Source organism: Rhamphochromis sp. 'chilingali', assembly GCF_963969265.1.
Source record: "Rhamphochromis sp. 'chilingali' genome assembly, chromosome: 16".
In the NCBI taxonomy this organism is placed as follows: Eukaryota; Metazoa; Chordata; class Actinopteri; order Cichliformes; family Cichlidae; genus Rhamphochromis; species Rhamphochromis sp. 'chilingali'.
In genome coordinates, this window is record NC_137943.1 from 22,613,777 (window position 1) to 22,628,264 (window position 14,488).

Genomic DNA, 14,488 nt, shown 5'->3' on the forward strand with positions numbered 1-14,488 from the left:
GGTATTATGATTAATATTACAGTGATGTTCCAAGTGGGCAATGTGATCAGTCATGCATGGACAGAAGTTTATTTGTTTGAAATACCACTAAGAGTTACAGAAAGGGAGGAAGAACATTGGGTTCAGTGACTTGAAATTTCCAGAAAGCTCAAAGATCATTTACAGTCAGTGATGGGAATAACGGCGTTGCAAGTAACGGCGTTGCAAGTAACGGCATTACAAGTAACGCCGTTACTAACGCCGTTACTTTTTTCAGTAACGAGTAATCTAACTAATTACTATTCCTATCGTTACAACGCCGTTACAGTTACTAACAAGAAAATGCGGTCCGTTACTATTTTTCAACAAACAGACGGTTGAAGCTGTGTTCAGCTTACGGCATCTTATATCAGTTGCACGGAAGTAGCTGCCTACGTAAGTAATCTGGACGCTACAGCTTTAAGCAGCTGCGCGCGCTCCCGCGGACGATAATCACGATCACTGTCTAGCACGACACCTGGAGCTAAGAGGGCAAAACGATCGCATGAGTCCTGCTGTTTGACTGAGGAAGAATAAAGTATTCGTGGTAAGCCAATCACATGACCACTTAAAGACAAAGCAACAAGGTGATAGATACCAGTTTTTAAATTGTGTTGATAGGCCACTATATATACGCGGCGTTTTTTCCTCAATAGTTTCGTCACGTAAGGACAGCGCTAGCAAGCACTCTCTGCTTATGACCCCCCCAAGGGGAAGTTTTAGGAGTGTGAGAGAGAGAGAGCGAGAGAGAGAGAAAGACAGCAGAAAAGGAGAGAGAGCGAGTTTTGAGATGTGAGAGATTTGTGATGTTTAGCTTGTTTGGAGTGTGTAGTTAATGTGTTGTCTTGTGTAGTCAGTGTGTAGTGTTGTGGATAGTTTTGTGTTGTGTGTCAGAACAATGAGGTGACTGCTGTCTCCAGGTAGAAACAGGAGTGATACTCCTGCTGCTGTCACACCTGCAGGTATCAGGCTGTGATGTTCTCCTTCATAGTGGACAGAAATTATTTTTTTGTGGCACAAATAATTTGTGTGGCATCTTATTGAATGCAGAACAGCTGATTGTTCTGTAAATAGTTTGAAATGGTTATTTAAAAAATCAAGATAAAAGGTAAATGGATGCAAATAACTTTGTTTGCAAAACTTGTACATAGGATTTTAAAATTGACAATTTATATTTGCATTTAAAGTTATGAAATATGATTCGTTAAACATGTTTGTGGTTGTTACAGTAAAAAATATAACTTTTTCTACTCTGATTTTATGTTTTTTGTCTGATTTTAGATCAATTATGTTAATACAGTATGTAAAAATGAAAACATAACTGTAAATTCAGACATGTGAGGTTGGGCTGAAAAGGATGATACCAAACAAGGCAAAGTAAATAGTTTTTAAAGGTGAAATGTGGAGGGAAAATCAAAAGTAGTTAAAAATGGCCAATTATACCCTGGACCCCAGAGGGTTAAACTTTTTTCTTTTCTTTTTTTTAAAGTAACGCAATAGTTACTTTTCAAGTAATTAATTACTTTTAGACTATTGTAACTCAGTTACTAACTCAGTTACTTTTTTGAAGAAGTAACTAATAACTATAATTAATTACTTTTTCAAAGTAACTTGCCCAACACTGTTTACAGTACTGTGGAAACGTGTTGAGACACTCCTTATTTCTTTATATTTTGGTAGGAAAATATGTAACAGGTACAGCAACTATAAATGGAATTTCAAAATATATGGCAAAAATAAAGTTTGTACAATTCTAACGAGCTTGAAAGTCAATATTTGGTGCGACCACGTTTTTCTTTTACAAAGCCGGAACGTCTTCAGGAATAATTCTCCTGGCTTCTTGCAGGACATTCAGATCTGTTCTTTGGATGCTGGTTTCCTTTTTGTTCCGTTCTCTTTTACGATTGTCCTGCAAAGCTTTAGTACTACTGATGTCTGGGCTCTGGGGAGGCCAATCCATGACTGATAGTATGCACTTATTTATCCAGGTATTCTTTTACTGCCTTGGCAGTGTCTTTAGGATCACTATCAGGCTGAAAAATAGCGTTGCCAATCAGAAGTTTTTCTGATGGTATTGCATGGTGGATCAAAATCTGAAGGTTCCAATTTGTGTTAATAATTCCATCAATTTTGACAAGATCACCAACAAAACTCACTGACATGTAGCCCAAAGCTTTTAGAGAGTGTCCACTGTGTTTTACAGATGGCTTTAGACGCTCACTGTTGTAACTCTCTCCTGACATCCTCTGTAATTATCTGTACTGATGAAAAATTGAACCAATAATGTCAAATCTGGCATCATCACTCTATAAGACCTGTTGCCGGTGATTATCACTCCAATTCTTGTATAATTTGGCATACCTCAGCCTTATCTCCCCGTTTCCCTTCCTTAAAAATGGTTTGTTGACAGCCACACTTTCACTGAGACCATTTCTGATGAGACTTTTGCAAACAGTACACAATTCAGCTGAAAGGTCAAATGCATCTCTCAGGTCTTCTATCAGGTCTTTGATGGATTTTTCTTTCTTTCTTAGGGGCAGGACTTTCAGATACTGTTCATATCCTGCACATAGTTTTTTTTTTTAATGCCTGCTATTTCTTCTGTTCTCCTCTACTTTCCAGTTTTCTTGTTTCTTTTTGAGGACACACTGAACACCATGCTAAAATGTGCCATGCTTTGAGTAACTCTTTGAAAACCACCTTGTTGGTACAAAAATACTTTTTTATGCCTGTAAAATTGTTGTATCTTTGGTTTTTTCATTCAACTAAAGAAAACTTTCTTATGCTTTAATTATTCAAAAGTCAGTGCTAAGTTGTTCAACAAGCAAGAAACAAATAAGACAAACTAAAATCAACAAAAAATATTTTTTTCTGAATATGATCAAGTACAAGGATTAAGCATGAAAATGTATGAAAAATGCATGAATGTGTGGCTACGTAGAAGCAAAATATAAATGAAATGAAGTAGAACGTAGAACCGTATATAAGCATCACCTCTGCATTTACTGCATGCCATAAATTAGCTTCCGTATCTTGTTTGAGATTCTCCTGTTTTTACGTGGGGAATAAAAATGAAAGAGTCAGAGTGAAGTTAAAGAATGTTAAGTTCAAATGAAGGTGGAAGAATTGAGTATTAAAACAGGAGGAGAAAAAACCTGAAGGCTGCATACGAATGTTTTACTTCGAAAAATGAAAAGCAGGGATTACAACTGTGTATGAAGTCTGGTTTAAAATGGATGCAAAACTTCTGCACACGCCTGAATACAAGACTAAGTAAATTAAATTTTATATGGAAATTGACATTTTGTTTGACAGCTTTTTTTTTTTTATTCTTCCCTTGTAGCTTTTGAAAGCAGCAGCTCATAATTTTAATGCCCAGCACATAAATCACATTTAAAGACATTCACCTGTCCTCATTTATGCAGGTAGTTCTTATAAGACACCCTCCATCCACACCTACCTCTTGTGTAGGGCATGTTGAGCAACGTTGGTGGTTTTTTTGTAAAATAAAACATAATAATTAAAGAAAGGAATGTTGCTCATGCCATATTTCTCCATTAAGATGAACACTTTGTTACTAGTTTCAGTCCTCATAACACGACCTCCTAATGTGAGGGGGTGAGCTATTTCTCAAGGTTTTTTCGTCATACTGAAGAATCTTCTGCCTACACTCATTGCCTGCGTGAAAACAGAGGTGTGTGAATGAGATGAGAACTTTTTTTTTTTCTTTTTTTTTTTTAATTACAATGAAGAGTTTTTCAAAGCCGCTTCCCTTACCCGCTGTCACCTTGAGTGGGTTGACTTGTCGTTTCTAATATAACATTTTCTTGTTCCTACCTTTCTGAGGCCCCTGATGTCATGACAACAGCATGCTTGAATGTGCGCAAACTGTTATCTGGTCATTGTTTTTGACGTGTTTCTAAATCTCCAGCAAGCTTTGACTGAATGGTGTTTTTGCCAATAAGCTCCATAACTCCACGGTTGTCGTTTAAGCCTTAAGCTATCGCTGGTCCAGCCACCTTTATGCTGTGCTTGTCTCAGTTACAGTCAGTCCTCTCTACTGACATTTGACATGTTCATGATATAGTATTGGTTTGCCTTTCATACAGTAGCCTGGCTTTTTTTGCCAAACAAACTCAAATCTGTGCTCCGAGTCACTGTGAACTGTCTCCTTTTTTAAATTTGATTGATGATTTCCCATATTCTTGTTTGTATTCTAACATTATTATAGATTCAGGTGTTTCTGTCAAATACTGTAACAAATACAGACACGCTACCTTTACTGAATGTACACAGATGGTGTTTACATGTATAGTCACTCCCCAAAGGCCGCTCGGAGCAAAGAGAGATGCTGTTTGTTTTATAATGCAGTGCAAATTTAAAACAATACTACAAAAGAATCAGCTTATGTTGAATAAGTCTTAGCACCAGTGTTTACTTTCCTGAAAACCACAATGCTGTATTTAGTCCTAGGGTTATTACTCAAAAAAGTAATGTATTACACATTATTCTGTATTTTTCTTTAAAGTAATTCAGTACATTTCCTGCTAGAGAAAGTCATTACACACGTTACACACATACTCGTTACACACATGCAATCTTTTTTTACATATGAAAACCAGCACAAAGAGACTTCAGAGTGATCGCCATAGCGATTCTACTATAGAAGTATGAACAGGTAGAAACGTAGGCTGCAAGTCTGACTGCCCGTCAGTTTGTTACCCATTAAAGATCAGGACCTGGCTGCTGTGCTGGGGTCAGCATTCACTCAGATTGTTACTGGTTTTGTCCACTTTAGCATCACGTTCTCTTCCTTTTGTGCTATAAAAGTATGTCCATATCTACACTCCTAAAAAGTTGTAGATCAAAAAGAGATCTACAACTTTGACTTGAGCTGATTGTTGTGCAAGTGCACAGGAAGAAAAAACATGTTTGTTTGTTTGAATTTTTTCGGCAGTGAAAAGATTACTGAAGAACTTTTGTAACAAAAGTAACAAAATAATTGTAACTGTAATATAATTACTGTGGCGTGTTACATTACTGCATTAATGAAAATTGTAACACAGCTGCACGGTGGGTGCAGGATTTTTGTAAACAGTCGAACAAGCTGCCGTTCTTGTGAAACGGTCGTGTAGCAGAAACTGTGTGAAAATAAAATCTATTTTTGATCAGCTGTATGTGTCTTTCACCTCAGCACCACGGGCAAGCACTTACTGCCATTTCATTTGTCATTTCTTAAGTAGAGGCATGGCACGTGTGGTTGTATAGCCAATTTTAAAAGCAAAAATATAAAAAATAAAATAAAAGGAGAGACAAGTTTAAACAAGAATTTATAGAATAAACAAAAGGTGGCACATTAGATTTATTGTAGTTCACTTTGGACAGCTGTCTGCAAAATGAAATATTAGATAACATCTTGACAGTAAAAACTAACTTTGAGTGTCCGCTGATTTTACTGTGGCTAATACTTCTTAATATCATGCAGTGTTTCATGTCCAAGACTCATTTCGCTGTGTCTTACAACAGAGACATATGAAAAGGTGCCTTGGCTGCGGGACACTAACTTCATCAGTCATCCTACCAATTATTGCTATTTGCCTTTTTTTTTGTAATCTCACTGGCAGTGCTCTAAATCAGCGTACTGTAACTGATTTTTGAGAATGGGCTGAAGGTTATCTCTGACAGCTCCAGCAGTTGGTGTGCCGTGCTTTGACCCTGCATGAATTAGAGAAAATCCAAAATAAAGTCAAGCTCATGCACCCAGGTCTGTTTTTTAAAGTCATCCATGTCACCCATGATGAGTGTATGTGAAGTTCTGTACAAGCCTGTGGATGGGGGTTAGAGGAGGGTTAGCTAAAGATCAAAGGCTTAAAAGCTCTTATATGTCTTGGATATATTTGAGTTGATCTATAGCAGCTTGTGGTTTTACCAACCTGGTTGTTTGGTCAATATTTAACAAAGAGGTATTTGGTATTTTCAGTAAGAGAGGTATGAGACGAACACATGAAAGTACTGTGCTGTTGTTTGGAAAAAGCTTTTTGCTGCTTCTGCGTTGGATGCATATTGTACTGTTTTATCTCACTGCTGTGATTCATTCTCATAATAGGGCAAATAAAAAAAAATAATAACCTCCTTCAAAAATAGAAGTGTACAGTGGTTTCATAAAGACATCCTTACGGCGCTGTTGCTTTGTAGAAAAGGAGTGATGAGTCTAAGCGTGCATATTTTTAAGGAGAAAATATTCTCTGTCGTTATGAGTATTCACCATTCCCATTTTTAGACTATTGAGAGGCATTTGATATTTCTGCTGCTGATAATTTGAGTGTCATGAAGCATATCTAAAAATGTTACTGCCAAGAAGAAACATGAAGCCGAACTGTGACCTTTCAAAGTAATATATAATGGGTCTATATTTCAGCATTACATCATGTCAGGGTCAGGATACCTGGGAGAAGCTCATATTGTTAAAATGAGAAGCTTCATTAAAAACCTGTTTTCACATTAAAGGATATAAAAGATCCAGAATCCACCCAATCAGAGAATAGATTGAAGTGAAAACATTCAGGCAGGTGGTGATCGGGGTGGATATTATCCTCCATTTATCAGAACTTCAAATGCTTACCGGTTATGTTTTGATTTAAGGAAAAATATGTACTGTTATTGAAAAACATGAAGTGTTTTTTTCTTGAAGTATTTAAAATTGAAGTATTCTTGATTTTCTCGTCTTACTGTCACCAAACAAATAAGGAAAATATACAATAAGCATGCCTTCCAAAATATTTCTTTGTTCTTTGTAACAGGAGGTATGGCCTTATTTGACAGCATGTTTAGTGTTTCTTGCTTTTTCAGTCTGTAAAAACAAACAAACAAACTGTTTCTCTTTCACAGGGAGTACCTTGGAAGACAACTGCAGTCCACTGATCAGCAGCAGGCTCCAGCGGTGGCTGCTCGAAGCTGAACACTGAATGGTCATGTGTGTTTGTGTCTCATTTTGTGGACGAGTGTGAACTGTACGCAGATTGGCAATTGTAATGATCAGCTCTTTGTTTTTGTGTAATGACTTGAAAAATCAAACGGTGCGATTTCCGCTTCTACACGCACCCCAAATGATCCTCGATGTTCCTCGATTTCCTTGATGTTCTGTCGTGCTTCGTGTTGTGACTCCAAGATAAGCAATGCTTGATTAAAGCCGCACTTTGTGTGTCTGTGATGATGTACAAAACTGCAAGTTATTTAAGTCTTAAGTCTGTAAAACATATGAATACCAATAAAAATACTTATCTGTGACATTCCTGTCCTGCACATCCTTTTACTGAGAGGTTGATGAGAAACGAAAGCTGAATAACAAAGAGATTTTCAGACGTGACAGCATTATTGAGCTTTCTTATCAGCCCATATGCAATTGGCTCCCCAGCAGTGGCAGCAGGGTGGCTAATGAAATATTTATTTATTTATTTGAGGTCATCTTCACTAGCTCCTGCCTTTGAAGGGAAACAGATGTGTTAGGAAGTTAAAGTGGCTTGTGGAATTAATTGTAATAATTAGAGTGCTCTTTAGTGAAAACACTCACCGGCCACTTTATTAGATACAACAACTCATTGTATCTGATTAGCCATCTGCATGGGAGCTGTCAGTGCATTCAGGCACGTAGACGTGATCAAGACAGTACTGATGGTTGTTGATCAAAGACAGGAAATACGGGAGTATTTCACAAACTACTGATGTGGGATTTTTCACACAACTATCTGTATGATTTACAGCGAATGGTTCAAAGAGCAAAATATCCAGTGAGCGGTGGTTATGTGGTGAAAATGAATTGATGATGTCAGAGGAAATACACACTTGTTACAAGTAAGGTATGTAGAAAGGCATCACTAAACATTAAAAATGTCCAACTTTAATGGGCTTCAGTAACAGAAGACCACACTGAGAGCTCCTCCCAGTCAAGGAACAGGAAACTTAGACTACAATTCACATGGGCTTACCAAGACTGGAAAAACATTGCCTGGTGTGAAACTGAGTCAGTTTCTGCTGTGATCAGTATCCCAGTATGGACCACAGTCTCTGAGAGATGTTAAGGAATGAATGCAAAATAAATTTTTAAAAAACTGTTTATTAAAAAAAACAGTCCATCATAGTACAAGCAAGGTGTACCTTATAAAGCGGCCATCAAGTGTGAGTGTATTTCTAACTCATCCTCACAAGAATTAAAAGAAATAAAATAAATCTTTGTGCCATGTTTAATCTGTTTTCTTTCATGTTCTACATTTTTTCTCGATTGATTACCAGAATGAAAAAAAAAACTCCTGAAATTGTGATTGGCCATTTTTGCTCCTTTATGTAAATATCTGCAATTGTAACGTGAATATTCACCTTGAGCTTTTTCTAGTCATTATCTTTGGCCGATCCTTCACCAACCGATGACACTTTCCAGTATTCCTGGATCATCGAGTTACAGAACTTTGTTTCGATAATCAGCTTTTTCTGTCTTCGGTGACTAAACATACGGGAATGTGTGCGTACATGTACACAGAATAGATCTAAATGGAGACTACCTGACAAAGAAAATGAAAGCCAGCTATCATAATGTGATAGTTGGCGATCTCATCCCTTTCTTCCTTTCAGCACCTCTTTCCAGTGCCACTTCTCTGCTTCTCTCAGAGACTACAAACCTCAGTATTATGTGGGTGAAAGAGACAGACGAGCCACAAAATCATTTTGTTCTAATAAAATATCCATCCAAGTTTTGATAATGTATGGTTGCAAAATGTAAAGTTTTTAGTTTTTTTAGTTTTATTTGCTTGTTTTGTGGGCCTCCAACAGCGCGTAGGTCCCCAGGCGCGTGCCCAGAATGCCCATTGGATAATCCAACCTAGCCTTCCAGTCACGCTCACTACAAACATCACACTGTGCTGCTAACAGCATGACAGCGAATCCAAATCCACAGTTGAAGGTTGTCTTGTGGACTTTATTAAGGTTGGACTCTGCTTCCTGTTGTGTACGCTCATTGCTTCTGTCCACAATCTCCCCCTTTAAATTACCATAGCCTATTTGTCGTGGATGAGTGGCTCTTAGGGGGGGAAAACAATTTTCTACCTGTAACATAGGTTTCAAATGCTACTTTGAGTTGGTGGAGTGCCCCCCGTAGAATTGAAATGAAATCTGAGCTGGCTGACCTGTTTTAATCTGACCTTCACTGTACATGTGCTCTTCACATCTCTTCCTTTGTTATTTTCTGTTCATTTAGCTCACACACAGTAACTGCAAGCATCAGCTTTCAAGTTTACATAGCAACAGATTCTCTCTGTAGGGCAAAGAGACCACTGCTTGAAGGTCTTCCATAATACGAAGTGTTGATTTTTTCTCTCTTTTTTTACATAAGTAACTAAGAAACAGTAACCAAGACTGCTTTTTACATCAGCCGCATCAAGCACCGTGTTTCGTTTTCTCTTTGATAAATCCCCGAAGGACAGCACACTTCTATCAATGTCGTGTTTTTATGGATGTAATTATCATTAGGCTGCATTCATTTTCTCAAACACTTGGTTTCTTGACAAAACTCTGGTCTCTATTGTAAACCACTAAGATATACGATCAGACACTTGGATATAATCATATACTATAAAGGTCAATCTGAAGTATGATGAATTCATATTTATGTCTACTGGCTGCTTACCTTCCGTCTTCTCTATGGCTGCTCAGAAACCTAATGAATGCCACTGTCGCCTTCCCTCTCACTTCCAATGACGATCACTGATTCAAAGCTGAATTTAATAAATGTTTACACTTTACTCAAACACTAATAATGCCGTCCATCATAAGCAAGAAGCGTTCCACTGCACTATATGAATGTAAAATAGACGGAAGCACTCGCTACATAAATTTCCATGGAGGACTGAAAACTGCCAAAATCAAAAAACGATTGGCGTAAAAAGTTAAAAACAAGTGCAATATACAAAAATCTGATGAAAAAAATGTGTCTTTGTTTGCCCACTTCACTGATATCATTAGTGTGGTATGTCATTGTGAGTCTTTAGTGTATATTTTTGAAACTGGCTTGCCCACCAGATTGATTTCAGTGTTTTGATTGTCTTCCTGATGGCTTTTGTGGGACACCTGTAGGGGAGAGCAGGAGACTCTCTATGGTTATTTGACATTCTTTCAACACCTACATAAATAATAGGCAACCATATGCAAAGGTTTTGTTAGCAGTAATATTAGAAACCTTGTGTTTATGTATGTGGATGCCTTACCCGGACATATCGTCATGAGAACCGAGGAAAAAAGTGTCTTTCAGTTCAACTTTTTCTGCGATTTGCTGCCTCTTTGGAGCTAAGATTGGCCACACAAACACATTAGATATCACTAGAAGGGCGACGTGTTTTCTATCGAGCACATCAGAACTTAGTTGGGTCCCTCAAATAAGTCAAAAGATATGAACCAAAAACAAATGTCCATTATAGAGGACATAAATGAACAGGCGGGGTCATGGATATGTGTGCAGTCCATGCAGGTGATGCTGGGAAAACATATGTATGAGTAGTAGAGGAGAGGAGAGGTGGCAGCTTGCTGTGAGACTGGAGTTTGATTCATTTCCTCTCATGTAGTTTTCTTTTATTTGTTGTATTTAGTTTCCTTTAAGATGTTTTGTTGTTAAATGCTCAATTTTATACCTTCATCTACTCCTGCCTCCAGATCTCCATCAGGGAGTGCAGAGACAATATGGATGAAGTGAGGGCAGCTATGAAGCTATGAGGAGAACGAAGAATGGAAAGGCAGTTGGTCTAAATGACATACCTGTATGGAGATGTCTACAAGAAGATATTGGACTTTTTAACACAATCCTAGAGAGTGAGAGGAATGTAGGAGTGTCAGTTTTCAAGAGCAAATGTCATGTGCAGAGCTATATTAACAACAGAGAGATAAAATTGATGAGCCATGCCATGAAGATATGGGAAAGAACTGTTGAAACTAGATTAAGAAGAGAAGTGAAGATCAGTGAGCCGCATTGTGGTTATTAATGTTGAGTAAGAGCTTGTGGCGTGTTGATGGAGAGGTTTAAGGAAGGTCTTGTCTTTGTGGGTCCAGAGAAAGCATGTGATAGGGTGCCAAGAGAGGAACTGTGGTACTAATTCAGGAACTAAGTGAGTGGGAAAGAAGTACGTAAGACTGCTGTGGGACGTGTACGTGGACATCGAGATACTGGTGAGGTGTGGAGTAGGGGCGACAGACGGGCTCAAGGTAGTGAAGGTAAATGAGTTTAAATATCGTCCAAAGCAACGGACAGTGCACAAGAGAGGTGAAGAAGACAGTGCAGGTAGGGTGGAGTGGGTGGAGGTGAGTGTGAGGGATGATTTTTGACAGAAAGAAGTGCCCTAAACCTGCATTCATTTTAATAGCCAGCAGGGGGCGACTCCTCTAGCTAATCTGTTACCTGGGTGAAGACTATATGAGTTATTATGAAGATCCCAGTATACTGAATAAAATACAAATTAAATGTGTGGTTGGACATTAGGAGTTACATTTAACATCACCACTAATGCAGAGGCAGTCAGCTGCACTGAGGGATCATCCCTCATTAACTTTGCACAAAGAGAATCAGAATATAACTGTGCTTTATTTAGTATTCGAGTGTTTCGTGTTTCTTTCACGGATTGCTGACAGTGATAGAGATTAAGAAATGGCTTCTGCTGATGTACAGCGACACTTGGATGAACTGCGCGCAAAACTGGACAACGCGTTTGCTCATTTATGACCGATAACGTATACATATTACAGATGGCCGAGACATGTGATAAAGTTCTGAAATTTTACAAGTAAAAACCTTTTCAGCTTAAAATTATTGTTGTTATTATTATTATTTCTCTCACTTCATTCATTTCAAGAAATATAAAGGTAGTGGTGCCTTGACACGTGAAGTGGTGATCATTTTCAATCTTGTTGTTTTCCGCTTCAAGAAATCTACAAAATGTGGCACTTGCCTGGGGGTACATGAACACTTTTGTACAACTTAAGTAATATTTACAACCGTCACTGTCTGGTGCTTTTATGGAGCATAGTGCTCATGGGAAATCTGCTTCCAGTTCGCTTCAGTGCTGCAGTTAAACTCCACGAGGAAAATATGGATGTTCTTCAGCTCTGAATCCTCTGCAGAAATCAAGCTATCGGGCTCAGATTGGTAGTCTAATCAGAACTAAAGTCTTAGACTACTTGTGAGTCTCCTGTGTGGTGGGATTTAACTTTAGTAAATAATGAGCAGCATTCAACAGCAACACCTACAGCCTCTTGAGCATGTAAACATCCCTTAATTTTTTTGTTAGGAAGCATTCAAATCAGGTTTCTCTGTCTCATTCTCTCGCTCCAGCTTGATGCACTGATCCTTTGTGTTTTAGCCTCTAAAAGGTGTGGTGAGCTGGGATGTATGCAGAGTCAATATTTATGTAGAGGCTCACTGCCTCTGGCTGCAGTTGTCTGACCCCGTTATGCTCCCCAAGCACTATTTACAGCAGCTGGCACACTGTGGTCCCTATGCAGGCTCACCTGCAACAACTGAGTGAACTCTGGACCCTAAAAAGAGAGAGTTTCTTTCCCCTGGCTTTTATTTGTATTATTATGCTACCCACATTTGCTGTACAGGGTCGAAGCAAAGTGCAAAACTGGCTCTCTGCATTCACTGCCATCCGCTGAGCCTCGGTTTATTCATGAAAGTCCCCTGAGGCAATGTCTTGTCTTGACCTCTTAATTAGTTTTATTTCCACTCTATCTGGAAAGTGTTTGAATATTTCCAGAATATTTGTGTGTTTAACACACAAGAAGGGAAAATAAGGACAAGTTTTCCAATTTGTGCTTCTAAATAGTTTGTGTTTGACATCTTTATCTGCTCAGCCTGTCAGATTGTTAGATCAGCTCGCACAGAGGAGGGTACTGTTGCTTTGCTTCATCGATCAAATCCCTTTGCTCTTGTAACCATGGGTCAGAGACTGTCCGTTCCCATAGTGACAATCAAAACAAGACTCTGCCGACAGGCATGCAGCGTGAAGCTCAATTTAAGGCTCCATTGAAGGAGAATCACAAATACAAGAGTAGGCTTATGCTTATGTGAGCTCACCCTTAAAGCCTGACGATAACGTGTGCTGTGTTAAGCTGCGTGCGTCTGCTATCTCATGCTGTTGTATGGACACTGCAATTACCCATTCCTGATGTTTTCCGAACTTCATATCATTGACTGAGTGCAGGTGCACTGTAATCATTTTCCTGCTGCGCTGTGTGAGCTACGTGAGCTGCGTGAAGTCACGCTATTTTCCGAATCATTTTGGTAAATAACTACCTAACAGTAGTTATATAGCACTTAGGCCATACTTAATGCTGATTGATGGCAGCATGGTGTATGCTGTTATTGCACAGTGTGAAGTATGAACCTACATTATTTACCAAAACCTATTAACCTTTCGCATTCCCGAATCAATCTTTATTATTGAAGAATGGATTGTGTAGACCTTTAACCCCCTGAACCCTAGCAAGAACCCCCACACACATAGAAATACACACCTTTCCCAAACAGACAACAAACCCAATTTGGTTTTAATGATAAGACACATTTGCTGATATTTTTTCTCTCCTCAACTTTTCTAACTGTTTTTGCATTTAGCTTGGGCCATTGTCACTGCTCGTAACATGAGATGATACCTAGACTACTTAAAGGTTGCACATGTCATCCAACTTCTCCACAATGGCACAGCAATACGTGCCATTTCCGGAAGATTTGCAGTGTTTTACAGCACAGTCTCAAGACTTATTTATTTATTTATTGTAAACATGCACTATGGACCATTTCTATGATTTACCCAGCAGACATGTGTGCAGGACCTCAAATATCTGAGGCGATGACTGGACATTAAAGGTCTTTAACCTGCCAGCTTAGATGGGCTGCCTCCTGTATGCTCTTTTCCACAAGTGTGGGCACATCTGAAGCACTAGAAACTGTAGAAAATATCCCAAAATTGTTCAGTGTTCATCTCTGAAAATATCAAAGTCAGTAACACTGATCGAACAAGTTTCAAATATCTCAGCTACATCTCCAAACAATGTGTTGACTGCATATTTTCCATACTGTGGGTGAGTTTTCTTCACTTTAGGGTGCAGTTTACAGAAAAGCCACAATATTTGGTGTGAGCACCCATTCCCTTTGAAGTAGGAACAGGTCTCCTCATGTCACTGAGTTATCAAGGCCCTTTGGTAGCTTCTTCCTTCTATTCATCGAATAAAAGTCCCTCCAGATTCTTTCATCTTTACGGACAAAATGTTCCCAAAACATATTTCAGCCATAACACTGCATTTTCACAGCATTACATGACAAGATTTAAGATCACGGTGGCAAGTCAGAGAAAGAGTCAAACAGGCATGTAAGATTGACTCAATCTGAGGAAATTGTGTGATGTTCTTTTAACATTTTTCTGATGACACTGCAATT

At 38.6% G+C, this 14,488-nt stretch overlaps 1 protein-coding gene across 2 annotated transcripts in view; it reads left to right on the forward strand.

Annotated features, from left to right (window-relative positions):
* atp6v1h (ATPase H+ transporting V1 subunit H) overlaps positions 1–7,305 on the forward strand; it is a 33,818-nt gene extending 26,513 nt beyond the window's left edge. For both annotated transcript variants that reach the window (XM_080861862.1, XM_080861863.1), the window contains one exon: positions 6,907–7,305. In XM_080861862.1, the coding sequence (XP_080717988.1) occupies positions 6,907–6,976 (70 nt within the window). In that variant the 3' untranslated portion in view covers positions 6,977–7,305. The remainder of the gene's footprint in view (positions 1–6,906) is intronic.
* The last annotated feature ends 7,183 nt before the right edge of the window (positions 7,306–14,488 follow it).